This window comes from Alosa alosa, chromosome 4 (assembly GCF_017589495.1).
Source record: "Alosa alosa isolate M-15738 ecotype Scorff River chromosome 4, AALO_Geno_1.1, whole genome shotgun sequence".
Taxonomy (NCBI): Eukaryota; Metazoa; Chordata; class Actinopteri; order Clupeiformes; family Clupeidae; genus Alosa; species Alosa alosa.
Window position 1 is genome coordinate 30,044,539 of NC_063192.1, and position 14,833 is coordinate 30,059,371.

The 14,833-nt window shown below is 49.5% G+C and overlaps 1 protein-coding gene across 1 annotated transcript in view; it reads right to left on the reverse strand.

Moving 5' to 3' along the window:
* LOC125293334 (low-density lipoprotein receptor-related protein 1-like) overlaps nt 1–14,833 on the reverse strand; it is a 117,912-nt gene that overhangs the window by 40,332 nt on the left and 62,747 nt on the right. The window contains 16 exon segments of the mRNA XM_048241203.1: nt 539–673; nt 872–1,003; nt 1,170–1,298; nt 1,432–1,572; nt 2,381–2,530; nt 2,643–2,737; nt 4,081–4,255; nt 4,718–4,945; nt 7,182–7,313; nt 8,678–8,922; nt 9,019–9,183; nt 9,930–10,134; nt 12,013–12,215; nt 13,198–13,432; nt 13,826–14,026; nt 14,431–14,613. Of these exon segments, the coding sequence (XP_048097160.1) occupies nt 539–673; nt 872–1,003; nt 1,170–1,298; nt 1,432–1,572; nt 2,381–2,530; nt 2,643–2,737; nt 4,081–4,255; nt 4,718–4,945; nt 7,182–7,313; nt 8,678–8,922; nt 9,019–9,183; nt 9,930–10,134; nt 12,013–12,215; nt 13,198–13,432; nt 13,826–14,026; nt 14,431–14,613 (2,754 nt within the window).

Consider the following 14,833-nt stretch of genomic DNA (forward strand, 5'->3'; position numbering starts at 1 on the left):
TGTAATTTCCCATAGCTTGGTGGGTAAGGGGATTTCAGGATGGTATTTGTGATAATCTGCACTTGTGCTCTGTCAAATTACCTATTTCAGCCAGTAAGCCTTCATCATCTCCAGCTTTACCTTGCAATCACACCTGGCTTTCTGGAAAATCTAGCTTCAATTATTTTTTAGGGGCTCAGCTGGTAGTAATATTGTTATGTAATGCAATATTGGCTGTGTCCATGTGAGAGTGTGTGTGCGTGTGTGTGTGGGAGAGAGAAAGAGAGAGAGAGAAAGAGAAAGAGACGGAGGGAGAGAAAGAGAGAGAGAGAGAGAGAGAGAGAGAGAGAGAGAGAGAGAGATAGAGAAAGAGAGGGAGGGAGGGGGAGAGTGAAAGTGTTGGACTTTAACCTCACTTCCAAACCAACTGTTCCACTTGAAATGGCAGAACTCATGCTGCCTTCGTGCATGCAGGGTAGGAAACTAACATTCAAATCTCAAAAGTGCATAAAGAGAGTGCGGGGACGCATGGAGATGAAGGTGCTGAATGACATCAGACCTGCAATCCAGTCCACTGTGATGCCCTCCACTCGGCCGATGCCATTGGTCACCACCTCTTCTCTCCAGGTCTGGTCTCGCTTGGCTCGGCTGATGGTGCTCATACCCATGTCCACCCAGTAGATGGTGTCATTCTCTGCACGGGGACAGATGGAGAGAGAGATGGAGAGAGAGATGGAGAGAGAGATGGAGGTCATATAATGAATACATGCTTATACAGACATCCACACACACCAATAGTGACACAGGTGACTGTACAGTATATACACACACACAAATCTACGTGGTCACAAATAATGTAACGGCAGAGGGCCCATCAAGCAGCAGTTCTCACCAGCATGGAAGTCGATGCCCACTGCCAGAGAGGTGCCCGCCACTGGCACCAGCGCGTCCGATTTATCAGAGGGGTCCAGAGGGATGCCCCTGATGCCCTCATGCACCGAGTACAACAGGAAGGAGCCCATGCCTGCATGTACACACACACACACATTAATACAAGTGCTGTGTAGTATTCTGGATGGATGTTGAACTGAGTAGGTGGAGCTGGAGCTGCTTGGTGGGCAGTGTGGGAGTATGAGGGTGTGTGTGTGTGAAGGCGCTATCTGTCAGTGTGAGGGCGTTGTGTCCAGTACCTTCACAGGACTGCTGTCCACTCTTGAGGCTGTAGCCAGCGGTGCACATGCAGGCCCGGCTGGTTTTGGACGTGGGGAGACAGAGCTGTGAGCAGCCGCCGTTGTTACTGCTGCACAGGTTCACACCACCTGGAGATGGAGCCACAGAGTTAAAACTCCTCCAGACACAACAATAAACCCATAAGACATCTGAAACACACACACACACACACACACAGACACACACACACAGACACAGACACAGACACACACACACACACACCTTTCTGCACGGTCTCGTTGTAGATCTTCATGTGCATCATGGGTGAGGTGTTGTTTCTCAGAACCCTCCAGTTGCCCCCGTCGCTCTTGTCGCAGGTGCCCACCTGGTCAGAGCCATGATCTGCCCACCACAGCTTATCGCCTGCCAAGCACAGCAGGACACAGCACAACACAGCAGGACATCAGGCATCAGGCTCCCACAGAGACACACGCAGAGTTGGACTTATACAAACAACGTCAGCAGCCAAACACACACACACACACACACACACAAACAACACACACACACACGCACACACACACACACACACACACACACACACACACACAGCGCATCACACATCTGCCCTTTTCAAAGGAGCTCTTTGTGACAGAATGCAAACATTTGCTGTCAGATGACATGACCATCACCCTCCGGTACACAAACGCATGTTGTCATGTATCATACAGCATTACTTGGCTGCTCCCTCGGGCCAAAACAACGTGTCAGAGCAGGTCAGCGCTAAAGGCATCACTTGCGCATTTAACGTCCAACTACACGTCACAAGTTTCATTTGCACTCACCACACTGTAATACTCTGTGCAGAATTCTTTATAATAAACCCAACCTACTACTATGTCTACTGTGGGTGTTAGGCGAAGATCACATCAGCCATCTGCAAGTGGCAGCGGCGTAATGTAACGCAACGCTCAGACCATAATAAGTTTTATCTCGTTCCTAAGCAACACAAACAGTTTGTCAATTGAATACGCTCGCGTTGCGCTTTGAAAGTTGAACCAAGTTTAACGCTCAGCTTGTTCAATGTTAGGGTTACGCCAGTGCTGCCACCGTTTCGCTGCCGAACCATAGAGAACAATAAGAAACCTGCTGCTGGCCGCTGGCTAATGTGATCCCCACCTTAGTGCGAGTGTGTGGGGCATGTATTTTTGAATAGGTCAGTAAATCTCACCCATGATGGCCAGAGCAGTGGCTTTGGTCAGTTTGCCCTTGGCAGCCTCCAGGACCTCCAGGTCGGACCCGTCCATCTTGCAGCGGTTAATAGAGCTGTTGCCCGAGCTGATCCAGTACAGGCGCTCCTCATCAAAGTCAATGGACAGACCTGCCAAAAGCACACAGACAAGCACACACACACACACACTCATGAAACAGTGTGCCAATGGGGTCGGGGTGGGGGTCCACCACGCTGTGAATTAGATCGTAAGGTCACTCACCGACAGGCCCTTTCTGATTGGCGAACAGGAGGGTCTGGTTGGTGCCATCCATGTTGGCCATGTGGATGGTGTTGCCATCTGTCCAGTAGAGTTTCCTAAAGACCGAGAACAAAGAGGCCGAGGGAGACAGAAAAAGAGAACATTTGAAATGTCCGGCTTATGAGCCCCTCAAGTGAATACATTGATGTTCCATTTATAGACCTGATAATCTGACACCACTGTGGGGCTGTTATTCTATTGCATTTTATATACTTTACACACTTCTATTAGTGAGCAATACATCTAACAAAACTGAACTGAGCCTTGGGCCTCAAGCCATAAAGGGAGCCAGATTGAGTTTTTTTTTCTTCTTCAATTTTATAAGTTTTAAACTCCTTTTCATGGGGCCCAGTTTTATGCAGAAAGTATGGTATGGTGCTCTCCATTCATCAGCTTAATGGTACAGACACACTAACCCCAATATACCCTCCAACACACACACACACACACAGCTGTTGGACATTAGTAATGGGTCAACCTGGCTCTTTGTAGTCTACAGAAAATCCCACAGTAACTCCTCCAGCTAAATATAGAGTAGGCTGCAGGTCATAGCTGATAACCTGATGACCCCCAGAAAAAAAAAAAACAAGCTTCTGGCATTCTGAACCCTGCAGCCAAGAAAGCTAATGTTGCACTGCTCGCTCTCTGTGTGTGCGAGAGAGAGAGAGAGAGAGAGAGAGAGCGCACGAGAGAGAGCGAGAGAGAGAGAGCCGAGAGAGAGATAGAGGGAGAGAAAGGAAAGATAGAGAATGTATACTCTCACTGACAGTGACTGTAATGACAACAACCCTCTCTCTCTTGCTATGTTATGTCTGTAAATCAGAGCCTGTTCAAAAGGGACTCAAAGTGATGGACAGATATAGACAGATGGAAGAAACAGAGGGATGAAGAGAAGAGGAGAAAGAACTGGGGATGGAGAGAACTGGGGATTGGAGAAGAAATGCATGCAGGCAAGGATGGAAAGGGGACTTAAAAATAGACATGACAGAGAGATAGAGAGAGATAACAGAAGAACTCGAAAGAAAATGAAGAAACATGAAAAAAGGAGATGCAAAGGCTGGTGTGCAGTATGGGAGGAATCCACTCATCTCTCCTCCAGTGCTGTGAGCACCTGTCAGCTGTCAAGTCACGTCACGTCACGTCAGAGATGGAGCCTGTCAGGTCAGTGGGAGCTGAACTCCACACGGGCAGCTCGGGAGAGAGGTGTGAGACTGACAGAAGTGTGTGTGTGTGTGTGTGTGTGTGTGGGGTGTAAATGGACTGGCTGAGAAGGGATGGAAGAGTGAAACTATTCCCTTCGGAGTAAAACTAAGTGTGTGTGTGTGTGTGTGTGTGTGTGTGTGTGTGTGATGAAGTGACAGGTGTGAGTAAATGGATGTTGTGGCTGGTGCTACTGTACCCCAGGATAGGATGCAGCACCAGGCAGTGGGGCTTGTCCAGGCCCTGGATGACCGCATTCTTAAAGGAGCCATCCAGCCGAGCCACGTTAATCTGCCTCTTGTTGGTGTCGTAGCTCGTCCAGAACAGGTTCCGAGAGACCCAGTCCACTGCTAAGCCCTGGGCATTGGGCAGGTCTGGTTTGAAACATATACAAAGACAGCGTCAGCTGATGAAGCAATACATCTTGAATTTACGGTCAGTGATGACGATGATGATGATGATGGTGAGGGCATTCAAAAGGTTGCATTAAGATGCATACAGCAGAACTGCCTTCACACATTACAGTATCACATGGGTAGACACATCTATTTTGTCTATACTTTTGTCTGTGTTCCAAGTTGTTGTTGTTGTTGTTGTTGTTGTTGTTAGTACTGTGGTGTCTGCATCTGTCTATCCTGTGTCTGTGTCTTGTAAACTTGATCTCTGTTTAATGTGCTGCAGAACAGGAACCTGCTGAAAGCTAGTTTAAGCCAAGTCAGGCCCACTTAAACTGGAACTGACTGTTACTTTTACATTTTCCTGTATAATAAATGACTGAAATTGAAATCGAAAGCTGAGGATATGACTAATAGGAGTTTCCTCTTGCTAGTCCTCACCAGCTGACACCACGGTTTCGACCCCGGTGCCGTTGATGAAGGCTCTCTTGATGGTCTGTGTGCGCACGTCTGACCAGTAGATCCTCTGCTCCATGGCGTCATAGTCCACCACCGACACGTTATCGATATCGGGCACGGTGAAGGAGATGATGTAGTTGTAATAGGGGTTGTCCAGGTCCACCCCTCTAATCTCGATCTGACGAGCGTACAGCAGGAACTGACGTGACTCTGCATGACCGGGGACAAGAAAAACGAGAAGTTAACTTGTGTAATGAAAAAGATGGGCCGTGTCAACTGCATTCGTTTCAAGGCAATCATTTATACGCCAGTGCCCCGCGGGGCCCTCTGATAAAGCAATTAGGCTCAAACAAATGCCCTTTAATATCTGCAGCAGCCACAGTGTCTGGGAGCATTCGCAAAAGCCCAGCCATCTCAATGAGCGTCAGAACAAAGACGCCAGGCCATTGTGTTTTTGGTTGGGTCCTGATTTGCCCTAACCTTTGCCGTTTTTTTATTTTTTTATTAAAAAAAAAAACAAAGCCGTTTGTCTAAATGGCTTTCCAATGTGGTCCAGTGGTGTGTCTGTGTGTGTGTGTGTGTGTGTGTGTGTGTGTGTGTGTGTGTGGGAGGACGGGGGGGGTCACATGCTGACAGAAATGTGCTAGCTGTGCAGCAGTAAAGTGGTAGCTGGGGAGCAGTTGGAGAATGAGAAAAACATGAGCGAGTGAGACAGAGAGACAAAGAAAGAGAAAGAGGGGGATGGGGGATGCATAGAAGGAGGTGGAGAGAAAGAAACTAGAGAGAGAGAAAAAAGAGAGAGAGGAATGAAAGGAATCAAGGGGGAGGGAAAAGCGAATGAAAAAAGGAAGGCGAAAGTGTCCCTTGCCTAGCTGCCCCTGCCCTGGCACCCTGGCGCAGTGTCCCTTGCCTAGCTGCCCCTGCCTGGCGCGGTGTCCCTTGCCTAGCTGCCCCTGCCTGGCGCAGTGTCCCTTGCCTAGCTGCCCCTGCCTGGCGAGGTGTCCCCTTGCCTGCCCCTGCCTGGCCGGTGGTGTCCCTTGGCTGCCCCTTAGCTCCCGCCTAGCTGCCCCGGTTAACGCTGATGTTAACGGCGCTGTGCTAACGGCACGGCTTCACCTGGCGGAGACGTGTTCTAGGTGCCCTGCCCCCCCACACTGGCCTGATGGAGGATGCTCCTCTGCATACTAAAGAGCCCCCCGCCAGCGGTCAGCCCAGCCCAGATCCCAGGGCTCCGCTCTTAACCAGCCAGAAAATAAGATCACTCCACAGGCCCCACATCCAGCCCTAGCGTTCTCTCTCTCTCTCTCTCCCCCAGATTCCTTCCCTCTCTTTGGAATATTAATATAGCAGGGCTGGAAATTCAGGACACATGCCATAATGTATCTGCCATTGTGAGCACAATAGGCCAATGTAGACAAAGAGCACATGCATCCTATACAAGAGTGTAAAAAATGAATATATCTGACAGCGGCTCCATAAAATGAGAATCTGAGGAGGAGAAGGCAGGCAGGCACATGTCCCAACTCTCGAACTATATTGAAGAAAATTAAATCGGTCACGGTTCCCACCCATTTTAATTTACAACATTTCAAAACTTTTCCATGACTTTTCAGACATTTAATGACATTTCCATGACCTTCCACAACACAATACTCCACAGGTTGGATGTAATTATCGAATGAAAATTCAACAACTGTTTCCATTTCTTTTCTAATAGGCTATTAAGCCTATGTCAAAATCAATTGGAGACTGTGTCCCACAGTACAAGTCCGTACAACAACATGTTCTCCATGAGGGATGATTCCAGGTCTGGAAAATGGGATTTTGAAATTCCATGGCTTTTCCACATTTTCCATGATTGTGGGAACTCTGCATAGTGTTTCATGTCTTTCATGGCTGACCGCTACAATGAAAGGCTCTGGTCACTTTTGCCCTGAAACAGCAGTTGAGGTTGAACACAGGTTGTGTGCGGAGATCTCTCTCATGTTTGGGCTTCACTAAAAACTGTTTCTCAGTCTATCAGTGGTGCTATATCATACCATGCACAAGACATGACGGCTGTGGTTTGCCATTTGGGGGCAGCCGTGGCCTACTGGTTAGCGCTTTGGACTTTGGACTAGGGTTGCTGGTTCATACCCCGACCTGTAGGCATGGCTGAAGTGCCCTTGAGCAAGGCACCTAACCCCTCATTGCTCCCCGAGCGCCGCTGTTGTTGCAGGCAGCTCACTGCGCCGGGATTAGTGTGTGCTTCACCTCACTGTGTGCTGAGTGTGTTTCACTAATTCACGGATTGGGATAAATGCAGAGACCAAATTTCCCTCACATGATCAAAAGAGTATATATATACTTATACTTATACTTATACATGACGGCTGTGGTTTGCCATAGAGCACAATGAAACCAGCGTGGATAAGTGGTGGCTAACGGCGTGTTCTGGGTTGCTTACCATAGCAGGTGCGCTTGTCGGCTTGGAGCTTCATGAGGTGAGGGCAGGCGCAGGAGAAGGTCTGGTTGTAGTTGATGAGGCAGAGGTGTGAGCAGGGCCCGCGGCCACCGCTCCCAGCACAAGGGTTGGGGGCTGTAGAGGACAGAGAGAGAGGGAGAGAACACCGGTCAGCAAAGGACATCCATGGTGGGACCGACATGGCAACAAAATAGACCCTTGAAGACTTTGATTTCAGAGTCATATTGGGCAAATGAGGTCCAGAATACCAAGAGAAAATTAATATGAACATTTAGAAAAGTGTGTGGGTGTGTGTGTGTGTGTGTGTGTGTGTGTGTGTGTGTGTGTGTGTGTGTGAGAGAGAGAGTGAGTGAGTGAGTGAGTGAGTGAGTGAGTGAGTGAGTGAGTGAGAGGGAAGAGTAAGATAGAATAGAAAAAAGGAAATCATTATTTCTCTTCCGGTCATCATTGTACTTTTCTGAGCCTTATCCATGCCTGGCCAAAGGAAATGTACATTTGCCCATTAAGGCTGAAGTGCACGGCGCTGGCTTTAATTGAATTGAGCGGGTAGGAGGAGGGATGGCCAGATTGAGCGGGTGGAGGAGGGATGGCCAGATTGAGTGGTTGGAGGAGGGATGGCCAGATTGAGCGGGTGGAGGAGGGATGGCCAGATTGAAAGCGAGGGAAAGGAGAGCGGGAGCCGGCGCGGCTCTGACAGGCCTTGTCAGCTGGTGTCAGCGCGCCCGGGTGGAGCCGCCAGTCACGGCGGCCCCGCTCCTCTCCGCTCCTCGGCTCTGGCGAGATGCTCGCGGTCCCACAGCAGACTGCTGGATGACTGACAGCTTCCTCGGAAAAGCAGACAGCCCCTTTTTCCCAGGCCTGCGCCGTAACTGACACAGCTGAGCGGCTCAGTGGCGTCTTTATCAAGCTCTGGCGCGTGATCGGCATGATGGCACGGTGATCGGCATGATGGCACCCCCCAAACATGCCCTTAGACACAGCCCCACCCCCCCCACCGCCCAACCCCGCCACACATGCCCAGACACACACGCCCACGCAGCGTCTCAGCTCTTGCCCGGTTTCTAACCGCATGAAAGGAAAATATCAGGGATGGGGAAAACCTGAGAGAGCTTCTGAAAGGTCATAAGATACCAGAAGCTCAGGCAGCCAAAGACAGAGAGGGAGAGAAGGAGAGGGGGGGAGGGAGAGAGAGAGAGAAAGAGAGAAAGATGGAGAAAAAGAGGTGGACAGAGAGGTAGTGGAATAAAAGTCGAGGTGGAGAGGCAGCTGGGGGGAAGTGGGAGGGTTAAAGAGACTGGACGAGATGAGAGCCAGAGAGAGGAAGACAGCGAGTGTGAGTGCTTCAGTTTGTGATGGATAACGCAGCTTCCGGTTGGTCTGCTGCAGTCATTGTCTGTATGAGCCTGTGGAGGCGCCATCTGGTGTCTGGGGAGGATGACGGGCCAGACAGGACAGGACTGCTGGAGCCGGACACTCACCCTGAGGCTGTCTGGACGGGTGGTACACCTGCAGGTCGAAGGGCTGCGTGTTGGTGCGCTGGACCACGGTCACGTCGTGGCCCGTCCACTTGTTGGCCTTGGCCAGAGTGTTGGTGCGCCAGTCAGTCCAGTAGACCTCACCGCCATACATGGTGACGGCAAACGGGTGCGACAGGTATTCATGTCCCCGGAGGACCTCGATGAGGCCGGAACCGTCGTAGGAGGCAGAATAGATGGCGTCTGACCTGGGAGGGGAGGAAAGCTGTTAGCACCACAGTGCGTGCATGTTTATTTGAGTATCCGTAATTACAAGGCAAGCTTTAGATCTTTTCACAAATAACCTTGCGTCAATCCATAAAATGCGTCTCTCCAAGTAATCCACTGTGAGTCCATTGGGCCACCCTCCGTTTCCGGTTTCCCTGTGGATGGTTTGGCGGCCTTCCCCACTCATAGAGGCTGCCTCTATTCTGGGAGAGCTAGCATCCCAGTCTGTCCAGAAAAGAATCCTGGAGGGAAAGAAAAATAAATAAATAAATGGATGGATGGATGGATGGATGGATGGATGGATTATGGAGTGAACACACGATAAAGGACAGCTGAAGGTGACTCACATGGGGGCTCAACGAACATTAGCATCATTCCCCCACTGCAGGAGGCTAGCAGGGTTTCTGTGCTAGCATTCATTATGACATGACTGCCACATGGCTAAATCATAATATTGCACTCCCTGCTGGGTTATGCTAAAAATATCAAAAGACCCCATGTGGGGAGATTAGCAATTTCAATGTCTAATATCAGTTGTAATCGTCAGCATAAAAGTGCTAATATGCATAGTTCCGCATTGCAGAATACAGCACCCCAGAGGGCTCAAGTAAGCCAGGCCACTGTGAGTCCCGTGATGGGTCAGACCAAATGGATTTCCAGCTCCTCCCACGCACGCTAGTGGACTCAGAGACATGTGGGGTATGTTGGAAGAAGCTCATATTCATTTCTATAGGGTGTCATAATACAGTGTATATTGTTCACAGCAATTAGATAGATAGATAGATACATACATAGATAGATAGATAGATAGATAGATAGATAGATAGATAGATAGATAGATATATAGAGAGAGAGATAGAGAGAGAGATAGATAGATACTTTATTGATCCCCAAGGGGAAATTCAAGATATTATATTTAATATTATATATAATTATATATGGAACTGAATCAAACTGAATATTTTTGGAGACATAAAGATGCGCTTGCCCTTCTCTGGGGTCCAGAGCGATGGCCCGAGGGTGCTCCACTTCTCCAGCGAGCAGGGTGGTTCTCATGGTGCCGTCCAGCTTGGCCACCTCGATCTGGTCCAGGTTACTCTCCACCCAGTAGATGTTCCCGGCAATCCAGTCCACAGCCAGACCCTCAGGAGTAGCCAAGCCATACTGGATCACCACCTCAAAACTGGTCAGGGCTGGGAGGTTGGAGGAGAGAGGAAGTGCTGTTATTACCATGATTGTTCAGTCTCATGACAAGTGTTGCCAGTATGGCATAATGGTTCAAATAGGCTTTCTTTTGACATAAAAACATGGATCCACATGCACAGTATCTGCAATTGGGAACCCACGATGTGGGTTCTACTAGATAGAAGAATGTGCACCTCAAAATGCACATTACAAGAATAGGCTCTGCCCAGATACCCAGTGAAAGCCATAGATATCTTGATGACACACACACACACAGTCATACATGCCACACCACACAAGCCAATACCACTCTACAAAACAACACATGAGGACACCCAATCAGACAGATCCTTTATAACGGGGCCTCAGGGCAGGAGTCTTTGGCCAAACGCGACCCATCCCGAGTGCCACCCACAGAGGAGGGAGATCCCTCAGGCTAACCACGAAGCGTGTGGGAGGGAATCCCACTGACGAATGCAACAACACTGCAAGCTTTCTTCCTTCAGTTCGGTGACAACCCGCAAACCAAGAAGGCCTTCTGCCACAGTCATAATGAGATGCTCATGTGTGAGTGTGCAATTCCCTAAAAAAAAAAAAGGGTGACTTTTGGTTCAGGAACTCTTCTCGCATGCTTCTATTCATCCTGCTGCTTTCCTGAAAAACACTCTGGGGTCCATTCATGGCCAAACCTAACACATGAAGATCCCAGTAGGAGGATCGAGTCTGTCCAGGCATGCTTGAGAAGAGGCCTGCTGGCTTCTCCAGCTCTGTGTAGCTAAACAGGACTCTGGCTGTGCTTTACGGGAGGCCAGATGAGGAGATTGAGGAGGAGGAGGAGTAGGAGGAGGAGGGGGAGGAGGAGGAGAAAGAGGAGGAGGATGTTTTGTGGGGATGTTGGCAGCCATGTCTGGCCGAAGTTCTTTTCCTTCTAGTAGATTCCAAGAAGCCTTAAATGGGGAGCAGCAGGGACGGCTCTACTAGCTGGTGTGTATGTGTGTGTACATGGTGTGTACTGTATGTGTGTGTACATGGTGTGTATGTGTGTGGCTGTATGTGAGGGAGGGAGAGAAAAACAAGAGGGGGAAGACAAAGAAACTGCAAGGAAGAAAAACTACATCTGAATGGGCGTGTAGTTCAGTGTAGATGTTCCTATACAATATGCTGCTTATACTTATTTACGTTCATGTACTATATAATCTATAGCCAACCCTTTATATAGACTTTCCTGCAGTAGCTTAAAGCCTGAATCACGCAAGAGCGAGTGGAGAGAGAAATGAAAGAGGACAATGAGGCGCTCGTCCATCCCCCTCTCTCCTCTCCTCTCGGCTGAGCTCCCTCTCTCCTCTCCTCTCGTCCATCCCCCTCTCTCCGCTCCTCTCCCTCTCGGCTGAGCCCCCGAGAGGGCAGCACATCCGTGGCGGGCAAGAGGGCACCGCCACGCAACGCTGCCCTGAGAGAAGCAGGGCACTGCTCTCCGAGAAGACAATGAAACGGGCCGACACCCACCTGACCACAGAGAACCAAAATGGCAGGCGTGGGGGAGGGGAGAGGGGGATTACTGAGCCGTGCAATTTATAGGTATTATGCCGTTACGCAACGCTGAACTGAGGAGACTTTTACATAAATGTAAGAGATGGCTAATGTCAGCAGCCTCACAATGAATGGCACGGTTACTTCACAGTTATTGTGAACAGTTAACGACAGACCGGGCCCATTAGTTTTCAATAGCCTCTTTTGGCAGGCAAAAGAATTCAGAGAACCCTGCTCCCAATTCCTGAAGCTTCTTTGGCAGGCTAAACCAAAAGAAAAAAATATATAATATGGAAAAAATAAAACCAGAGCCTTGTTCCAAATCCCGTGCGCTGGGAAAAGCAGGAATGCCTTACCGCCGTTTTCGGACAGTGTTCCGCGGTAGATCTTGTCCTCCACCACGTCGGTCCAGTAGAGCATGCTCTCATTGAAGTGGAAGTCCAGAGCGATGGTATTCCTCAGGCCCGGCACCAGCACGCTGAACTCGCCCTTGTGCAGGTCGATGCGTCGGATCTCGTGCCGGTTGGAGAAGATGATGAAGGGCTTGAACGGGTCTGTGGGAGTGAGGAGAGGACGAGAAGAAAAGAGGGGGATCAGAGATGAAAGACTACAGAGGGAGAGAGGGATAGATGGCAGGAGTTGTGGAAGAGTGAGGAATGTGACAGCGTGGTAATGAAGGGATGGTTAAGAGAGAGAAGGGGAGGTGCTGTGATAGATAGATAGATAGATACTTTAATGATCACCAAGGGGAAGGGGCAGTAGGCTACAGCGCCTGTACCATATACGGGTCCGAGTGCCCATGGGGACCCAGGTTCGAATCCGACCTGCGGTCATTTCCCGATCCCACTCATCTCTCTCTCTCCCACTTGCTTCCTGTCTGTCTTCACTGTCCTATCCAAATAAAGGCAAAAAAAAAGCCCAAAAATAAAAAAAAAAGAGAGAGAGAGAGAGAGAGAGAGAGAGAGAGAGAGAGAGAGAGAGAGAGAGAGAGAGAGAGAGAGAGAGAGAGAGAGAGAGAGAGAGAGAGAGGGCAGACTGATGCCACAGGCTGCTGAACTGAAGAACTGAGAAAACTCAAGCAGGGAAACAAAGTAAGAATACAAACTTAGGGAAAACGAGAGCATATGAATAATGTATGCCAACACAAGATGGAGAGAGTGTTGCATCATTTGACTTTTTTTGAAGCATTTTGAAAATCTTTCCAAGAGACTTTTTCTGAATTGCATTTGATGTTTGAGATACACTGTGGAGAGCAACAACAGCAGGAATAAAAGAACCCAGTGAACTAAAATGTACTGAACATGATGTAGAGCTTCTGGAAAGTTCTTTGATAATATTCCCTTCCGTCATCTCGTCTTCCACAATCTTCTCCAGGCCTTTATACTTATACTTTTCATCCCTCTTTCTCTACCTTTCCCATCTTCTCTCTCTCTCTCTTTTCATCCCTTTCTCTTTCCCCTTCCCATCTCTTCTCTCATCCCATCCCTCTCTTCCCTTTCCCATCCCTCTTCATCCCCCATCCCCCCCATCTCAATCAAGTGCTGTAGCAGCTCTCCTTGTCCGTGTCCAGTGCCCAGCCCTCGTAGCAGGCACACTTGACGTTGAACTTGTCCTGGATGCAGCGCTGGCTGCACTTGAGGTGCTTGGCGCAGAAGCTCTGGATCTGGCACGTCTTGTTGTCCGGGCCCACCTCCATGCCCACGGGGCACAGACACATGATGCCCTCCCCAGGCGCTATGCTGCAGTTGTGACTGCACCCACTCAACAAACACAAATCTGCAAAGACAGAGAGACAGAGAGAGAGAGAGTGAAAGAGAAAGTGTGGGAGAGAGAGGGATACAGAAGGATTGAGTAGGCACGGAGGAAGAGGAGGAACAGGCAGACTGAGTGTACAGAATGATAAGTGTGTAGTGTGGTATGCGGGCGCTGTATATTCTCCAGAGGAGCTCACTGTAGGGAGCATGCTGGCAGTGAGTGGGAGAGTGAGGGGAGCAGCACTGTAATTAATCAGGGAATGGGCAGAGAATTTATTACTCCAGCTCATGTCTGCATGCCTAGTGTTACTTTGGGACGGGTGACTGATTCAGTGAGCATGCATGTCGGTGCTTATATGTGTTAAGAGTATTTATGGCCTGATGGCTTGAGTGTGTGTGTGTGTGCATTACTTACCACAGAGCTCCTCATCAGAGCCATCAGGGCAGTCGTTGACGTTGTTACACAGCTTTTCGGGGGGCAGGCAGATGGTGTCGTTGTTGGCACACACAACGTGGTGTAACGCCGTGCACCCCAGCGGCTCACAGTTCTCCTCGTCCGAGTTGTCCTCGCAGTCACTGTCCCCATCACACACCCAGGTCTTACTGATGCAGCGAGCTGAATGTGTGTGTGTGTGTGTGTGTGTGTGTGTGTGTGTGTGGGGGGAGAGGAGAGAGAGAGAGAGAAAATGATAAGTTTACATAAGGACCCGTTTTCATCTTGTTTGATCTTTCAAGTGACAGTATTGCCTGATATTGTAAATTGTAGGCGGTAAGGTCTCTACTAAATAATCATGATCTCATTTATGACAAACACTATCCACAGACAGGTCAATAACATTCAAAGAGAAAAGCTTTTCTTTCCTACATCTAGGACACTGGTTTAATAGTTTGTTCTTTGAACATTAAGTGTTGCTGGATTCAAATAACTAAAAGGTGTCTTTTAATGCAGGCTGTGATGTGAACCATCCTCATTGCAATCTTCTCAATATAGAGACACAGGCAAACGCAGCCCCAACTAACCAGAGTCTTTGCAGCCAAACTTGGCCCCAGGGTCGCACATGTGTGTGACCCCCTCGCAGTTCTTCTCGTCGCTCAGGTCCATGCAGTCGGTGTCTCCATCACAGCGCCAGCGCATGGGGATGCACAGGCCGTCCATGCGGCACTGGAACTCATCAGTGTGGCAGCCACCGGGGGGGCGGGTGGCTGGAAGAGAGGGAAGAGAGGGAGGGAGGGAGAGAGAGAGAGAGAGAGAGAGAGAGAGAGAGAGAGAGAGAGAGAGAGGGAGGGAAAGTCTGTGTCAGACCGTGAGAACGGTGGTGGAACAGTGAGGGCCAGCAACTAGCTGAATGGATGAAGTGGCGGCCAGCAGCGCTAACACTAATGAGCTAGCCAGCAGCCATATTTGACGTCATCCTGGAGAACA